Source organism: Paramormyrops kingsleyae, unplaced genomic scaffold (assembly GCF_048594095.1).
Source record: "Paramormyrops kingsleyae isolate MSU_618 unplaced genomic scaffold, PKINGS_0.4 ups325, whole genome shotgun sequence".
In the NCBI taxonomy this organism is placed as follows: Eukaryota; Metazoa; Chordata; class Actinopteri; order Osteoglossiformes; family Mormyridae; genus Paramormyrops; species Paramormyrops kingsleyae.
The window spans coordinates 1-7,945 of NW_027326262.1; the positions used below are offsets into that span (position 1 = coordinate 1).

At 43.7% G+C, this 7,945-nt stretch overlaps 1 protein-coding gene across 1 annotated transcript; it reads right to left on the minus strand.

Moving 5' to 3' along the window:
• Positions 1 to 2,463: 2,463 nt before the first annotated feature.
• On the minus strand, positions 2,464 to 7,732 carry LOC140587536 (uncharacterized). The gene is made up of 3 exons (XM_072708777.1): positions 3,178 to 7,732; positions 2,810 to 2,994; positions 2,464 to 2,492 (listed from the first exon to the last, which is right to left on the minus strand). The coding sequence occupies exons 1-3, from the start codon at positions 3,603 to 3,605 to the stop codon at positions 2,464 to 2,466; spliced, it is 642 nt and encodes a 213-aa protein (XP_072564878.1). The 5' UTR covers positions 3,606 to 7,732.
• Between the last annotated feature and the right edge of the window lie 213 nt (positions 7,733 to 7,945).

The following is a 7,945-nucleotide window of genomic DNA, read 5'->3' on the forward strand; positions in this document are numbered from 1 at the left end:
ACACAGAACACACTACACAGGGCAGAGGATGTTCCAGATGGGTATCAGAGATACTGACATATGCCTAACTTGTAAGAAGGATGCACCAGATAATTACCTGCATGCTTTCTGGTATTGCACACCGGTCAACGAATTCTGGCAAAGGATTTGTGAAGACTCATCTACACACCTAGGGCATCCCATCCCACCCTCCCCCTCACTCTGCCTGCTTGGGGACCTCACTAACACTAATATGGACACGAATAAATCTTGCATGCTTCTCACAGTACTAACCGTTGCTAAGAAAACAATCCTTCTGAACTGGAAGTCAAAAGAGAATTTAAACATAAATCTGTTCAAAAATCTACTCTTGGATTATGTTTCCATGGAGAGGATGTCTGCCTGTAAGAAAAATCATTTGATCGATGAAGACAGTTGAAGACAGTTGGACTCTAATAATTAATTTTTTAATGTAATGTCGTCACGGGTGGTGGGGCCTTGCCGTCACCGTCCCGGGTTGGGGGCTGGGTTGTTGGGGTCCTCTGGTGTTTCTCTTGGCTGAGGGCGCGTGGTCAGTGTCTCTGGGTGGCCGCTGGCCTGGCCTGTTGGGGGCGGAGCGGGGGATGGGAGGTTCTGCCCCCCCGGGGTGGGTGGCGCGCTGGGGGGGGATCGGGGGGTGGGGCCTCTGGGTTCCGCCTGGGGTGCGTGGGTTTGGGGGCGTGGGCTCTATCTGCTGGGGCCGCTGCTCCGGCTCCCAGGCGGGTGGTCGCCCGTATGCTGGGGGGCTTGGTCTGCCCGGGCCCGTTGCCTGGTGGGGGTGGGTCGTTGTCTGCCGTTGGCGATTCCGGTGCGGGGCCCTCGGACACTGTGGGGTGGTTTGGGGGGGGGTGGTGGGGGGAGCCTCTGCCTCGCCTGGGGGGGGGGCCTGGGGTGGCCGGGGGGCGGGGGTCACCCCGCCTGGCTGGACCGGCTCCCCGTTTGCCGGGGGGTCTGGGGTTGTCCCGTCCTTGGCTGCTAGCTGGGGTCTCATCGGGCGTGGTGGGGTGGGTCTCTCCCGGTCTGCGCCTGGGGGGGGGGGGGGGGGGCTCCCTGCTGCCGGGTTGCTTGTGGTCTGAATGGTCCAGAGAAGGAGGCTGAGGGTCTGGCTGGTCCAGAGGAGCTTGAAAAAGGTCTGGATGGTCCAGTGGAGGTTGGTGAGGTTCTGGATCGTACAGTGGAGGTTGGTGAGGGTCTGGCTGGTCCAGAGGAGGTTGGTGAGGGTTTGGATGGTCCAGTGGAGGAGGATGAGTGTTTGGCTCGTCTAGAGGAGGCTTTGGCTGATCCAGCGATATTCCTGGCCTGCCGTATGAGTTTGTTTGCCATCTGTGATGGCCGAATCCTTGCTGCCTCACTCACCCTTTTCTTCTTTTGTGCCTGTTGTGCCTCTTTCTTTTTCTGCAGATGTTTTTGATATGTTTGATACGATGACAGGCAAGACCACCTTAATGGCTGGTCTATTGTCATTGTCGATGCTGTCCACTCTCTTGCTTTAATCGTGGATTTTACAATTGCAAGGCTCTCATAAGTTTCCACATTCATGGAGCATCTGTCTGCTTCAAGAATATCATCCATGAGATTAAATGATCCCTCAACCAGGGGGCCTGTGAAAATGCTAAGTAGTGCTTTGACCAGCTGACCCAGAATGGGAAATCTCACACCTCTCTCTGGATTTTTCATGGATACAACTCTGCTCCACCAATCTACATCAACTCGGCCTTCCTCTTCAATGTAGTTCTGGGCACACGTTACCAGGTCCACCTCTATTTGGTACGCCCGTATCTCTTCCTCCACCTGACCAATCTCTTCTGGTGCGACCACATTAGGCAAGGCCTCTCCTGATGTGATAAAAGCCCCACAGATGGAGTCATCTTGAATCAGAGAGGGAGTGAGTGCAGAAAGTGAGGTGATTATCTTGTTGTCCAGAGGAAGGTTTTTGAGAAGGAACTCTGATGACTTCATGTATCCTTATCTGAGAGAGTTGTAAATGTTTCTCACCCATATCTTCCTCTCCACACGGGCCTTGTTTAGTGCAGAGTAGCAGTATCTTCCAACAGACAACCTTTTGTCTTAAAGTTGCAAATCTTTACTCCGGACATCAACCTTGATGATATCCTTTGCACTCAGTGGGATGGCTTCCGGCTTCATAAATTTGCTGAGGAGCTCTCGAACTAGGGCCACCATCTCCACGTGCAGCAAGCGCGCCATTGGTTTTTCATGTTGCATTTTTTTTAAAAATCCCTGAAATGTTGAAAGTCTTTTTTTCAAGATTTAACTTAACTTTAAATTACTGAAGTAATATTTTGGTGCATAATCATTGTTTTTGTCAGATGTTAATCAGATCATAATCAGATGTTATCAGTTAAATCTTTCAAATGTTTTAAGTGTATGTCAATGTTTGTGGCTGAAGAGAAAAGAAAAAATTCGCAACACTGCTATATTTTTTTCTTAAGATAAATATTCCTTTTCTTCATTTCCTGTAAAAAAAATGCAGACTTAATAAAGTATTTTACATTTTTTGCCTTGGAATTGAATGTCTAATCTTTCCATTACATTTGAAATATGGAAATAACATACTGATTAAAAATAATTTCACTTTATTCACTTTTTTTTTAACTATAAACTGCTATTTATTTGAACACTTCTATATAACTCTGCATAACTTCTAAAGCTGGTTATGATTGCTGTAGTAGAGACCTGGCTGTTCCCTTTGTAAAAAACAACAACTGTTATTAACTTTCATTACATTTAGCCTAAAGTTTTTGCCTACACAAGTTAGCCTGCTACAAGATACCTCTGAACATGTCGACCGTGACTTTGAATCGGTCAAACTCAAACACAGAGATTCGTGCCTTCCGGTCAAGGTTGGCTTGTGTTCCCATTCGGGATGTTGTGGCTTGTTCTTGTTGAAGAATTTCTATTCTGGTCTTTTCCTCAACTGTTAGTGCATATCTCGTCAGCACTTCGTTAAGAAGCCTTCTGTATCACACAAACACACACACACACCACTGTGGCTATTTTCATTGCTTATTCCTACATAAAACCTAACAACACTAAACTAGCACATCACTCTACATGCAATATAATACAATAAAAATAGTTAACTGCAGAGACAGCACATTAAAAAATACTTAATTTATACTACAAAATGATTAGCATTACCTGTATTTGTGTTCTTCATTTGGATCCAGCACATAGTAATAATGCACCACCAGTACATCCATGAGTTCATTCAGCCTGGTGCACACCTCCAGCATCTGAAGAAATCTGTTGCTAATAGGTCTTATCAAGCTCTTGGAAGGAAGATGGAGCAGACTCTGAAACTCTGAGAAAATCTCCTTCTGTTTTGGTGACTTCTCAATATCATAATAGACATCGGAGCAGAAATTTTCCACTTCTGTGCTGAACGGACTCATGAGGGCCTTGGCAGCATTGGAAACCATGTGCACGGTGTCTCCAGATACATCAAGGAGGTATGGGTTCTCCTTCCTTGCTTGAGTTTCAAGGCCAGACTTTTTTCCTCTCATGACTGCACAGTTGTCAAGGAGGATGCTGGTAACTTGTCTCCACTCAAGACCATAAGTCTGCATGACATCTTAAAGTTCCAGCATAAGGTTTGGGGCATTTGCAATGTTGACTTTTCTGCTTGCCAGATGTTGTGTTATTACTCTGTTGCTTTCATTATCAAAAAAGCGAACCAACTGCCAAAAGGCTCGCCATCTCTACTTTCTTCAATCCATGCCCAGCGCCATTTATTTTTGAGTCCTTTATAAATTGCTAGGACATCATCCCCAGGCTTCATAAACTTGCGCTCCATTTTTTTTTCTCCGACAACGCTAACGTGACATTGACGTATGGGTGTCAATCATACCGTGTTGCAAGGACCCGCCCTTCTCTACAGTACTTCTGATAGGCTTGTAACGTTAGTTAAAGCTGCGTTCCTCTCATATGATTGGTAGGTGAAATAAATTGGCTCGAAAATATTAAACCGCATGCGCAGGCTCTAAAATATTATTATTTTTTTCCTCACGGCCGCACGCCGGAGATCCGGCACGGTGCCGGAATACTTTAAGCCCTGCACTAAGGATCTGGTCTCAGTTTCGTAAACATTATGGCCTAGCCTCCATGTCTGTTTACGTCCCTGTCATGGCCAACCTGCTATTTCCAGCTTCTCTATTAGCATTCAGACAATGGTTTAAAAATGGAGTGTTGAATATTAAGACGTTATATAAGGATGGCGTCTTCATGTCATTTGATCAGGTTAGACAGGAGTTTGCTCTACCAGCAAATCACTTTTTCAGATACCTACAAGTTAGACATTTCACACAGAATAACGTCAGTCATTTTCCTTCACTACTGTACCTCAGACATCATTTCTTGATTCAATCATAGAAACTCAGCCAGAGGTTAGGGGAACCGTCTCAAAGCTGTACACAAATATATTTGACATGGAAGGTTCTTCACTGACAATAGTAAAAGTAAATTGGGAGAAGGATATGGGTACAACTATTAATGATGGTCAATGGTCTAACATACTTCAAAGAATCCACTCCTCCTCTATTTGTGCGAGGCACTGCCTCATTCAGTTCAAGATTGTACATAGACTTCACATGTCTGGGGTTTAGTTATCCAAGATTTACCCCGGGGGTTAATCCTATTTGTGACAGATGTAGACAAGCACCTGCTACTCTCTTTCACACTTTTTGGTCATGTCCAAGTATGACTGCATTGTGGTCTTCAATATTTGAGGTGTATTCTGTGATTTCGGGGGTAACCTTTCAAGGGAGGTAATGCTAAGATTATACAATTCCTTGGTCAGACCTCACCTAGAATATTGTGTGCAGATTTGGTCACCATATCTTAAAAAGGACATTGCGGCCTTAGAAAAGGTGCAGCATAGGGCCACAAGAATGATTCCTGGTCTTAGAGGAATGTCATACGAGGAAAGGTTATTTGAGCTAAATCTGTTCAGCCTCAAGCAAAGGAGACATGATCCATGTCTATAAGATTCTAACAGGTTTGGATGCTGTTCAACCGAATAGTTACTTCAGCATTAGTTCAAATACAAGAACTCGTGGCCATAGGTGGAAATTAGCGGGAGAACATTTCAAACTGGATTTAAGGAAGCACTTCTTTACACAGCGTGTAGTCAGAGTATGGAATAGTCTTCCTGATAACGTAGTGCAAGCTGAATCCTTGGGTTCCTTTAAATAAGAGCTAGATAAGATTTTAACAACTCTGAGCTATTAGTTAAGTTCTCCCCAAGCGAGCTCGATGGGCCGAATGGCCTCCTCTCTTTTGTATAGTTCTAATGTTCTTATGTTCTATGTGTTTTTTCTGTTCCTACAATGTCCTCCCTACTGGAGTACAGTCTGGGGGCTGTTTTAATTCTCCTCCTCTCTTCTCATGTAATTCTGTTTTCTCTGTTCTTCCTATATCCCCTGTCTTCCTGACCTGTCTACCCCCTATAATGTGATGTTTGTGTATATGTATGGTCGGGTTGATGGGCAGTTATTTTCACTTGTACTTGTGACTAGTAACATGGTGTATTGCAACAGCAATAAAGGGTTTCGTCATCATCATCATCGTCATCATCATCATCATCACTTCCAGGCCTTTTGGCAACTTGTGCAGCCAGCCTTGAAGACCAAGATGGTGCAGGTCACCAGGGCCAGTGCAGCTAAGCTGTGTTATCAGGGTCTCGTGGATTAATGCATACTACACTAAATAAGACTTTAGCCTGAAAGCTTAGCCTATTGGTGCTTAATGGAAATATGAACTAATGCAAAGGTGATCACAAAGGCTGCAATTAATCATGTTATATAGCCCCAAGCCATTTAAGTTTCATCTTTAACTATTTCATTTAGGTGGTAAATATACTTTTATATAAGCAGTAAAACTAATTGTACGTTTGCAGTACTTTTGCTAATTTAATTAACTTTCTTTCTTATCTCTAACAGAAACTTGCGCCCATAGACGAGTTGCTTCTGTTCCTAATGCATCTCTCCGTGGCTCTGCCTCTCTGCGATCATGCCAACCATTTTGGTATCCACCGCACCACTGTCAGCAGAATTATAACGACCTGGACACACTTTTGGTACCACCTGCTTGGTTCTATCTGTCTGTAGCTACCAAAAGAAGCCATACAAGCTCAATTACCACCAGAGTTTTCCCCATATGCAAACACACAAGTGATGCTGGACTGTACAGAAATCTTTTGATTTACCATAAAACCACAAATCAGTGGAAAACCACAAGGACCAACTTTAATCTTCAAGATCAGTCAGAACTGAAACTTAAACATAAGACAAGAAAAAGCTGGTCTTTTTTGGTCAGAGTCTTTCTCATTATGGTGGGTGAATCTGGGGTGGCTCTTCTGATCCTTATCACTTCTTGTGTGCATATTAAAATGGGGCTAATATGTGGAGCTGATGTCTTAACAGTCTAGGTTGTCAACTGAACAGTATATGAATTAATAAATATTAACACTGTAAAAACAAAACTTACTGCACACTGTAAAGTATTATAAGTAACACTGAATGCTGTGGGCCAATATAATCAGTATGCAGTGTTAATTTAACACTGGCACATTTGCTGTGTAATGTATTTTAGAACAATTTTACCCAGAGCAGCTATGGTCTGCTAGCGCAGTGCTATGCTAACTGATGCGAACTGTAACAAGTATTATCTTCGGGGAAGCATGGCAAGACAGCATGAGACAAGGGGTTTTCTAGTTGCATTTTACAAATGCAATACTACTTAGATACTGTATAGATCAGGGGTGCGCAAACTTTTTGACTCGTGGGCCGCAGAGGGTTCTAAAATTTGACAGAAGGGCCGGACCAGGAGCAGATGGATGGAGTGTTTTGGTAATTCACCTCATAAGAGAAAAAATAACATGGGATATGTAGAAAACGTGCTTTAATTTCAATAGAAAATTAACAAAAGCATCACAACAAAATATCTCTTCCAAGTCCCACAGTATTTCTTTATTGAAATGACTCTTAAAACACTGAAAATTCAATTGACAAAATACAGCTTTTTTAAAATTACTAACAGTTACCATTTTGAAGCATTTAAAGTTTTGATATCCTTCAGGACATTATCATCACTCTCCTCCTGAACATTTCAAAAATGGTTGGAGATGCAGATCATCGGAACAGTGACAGCATGCCAGTATGTGGCCATGTTATATACACTCACCTTTCACCTTCAGAACTGCCTTAATTCTACGTGGCATTGCTTCAACAACGTGCTGAAAGCATTCTTTAGAAATGTTGGCCCATATTGATAGGATAGCATCTTGCAGTTGATGGAGATTTGTGGGATGCACATCCAGGGCACGGAGCTCCCGTTCCACCACATCCCAAAGATGCTCTATTGGGTTGAGATCTGGTGACTGTGGGGGCTATTTTAGTACAGTGAACTCATTGTCTTGTTCAAGAAACCAATTTGAAGTGATTCGAGCTTTGTGACATGGTGCATTATCCTGCTGGAAGTAGCCATCAGAGGATGGGTACATGGTGGTCATAAAGGGATGGATATGGTCAGAAACAATGCTCAGGTAGGCCGTGGCATTTAAACGATGCCCAATTGGCACTAAGGGGCCTAAAGTGTGCCAAGAAAACATCCCCCACACCATTACACCACCACCAGCAGCCTGCACAGTGGTAACAAGGCATGATGGAACCATGTTCTCATTCTGTTTACGCCAAATTCTGACTCTACCATTTGAATGTCTCAACAGAAATTGAGACTCATCAGACCAGCCAACATTTTTCCAGTCTTCAACTGTCCAATTTTGGTGAGCTCGTGCAAATTGTAGCCTCTTTTTCCTATTTGTAGTGGAGATGAGTGGTACCCGGTGGGGTCTTCTGCTGTTGTAGCCCATCCGCCTCAAGGTTGTGCGTGTTGTGGCTTCACAAATGCT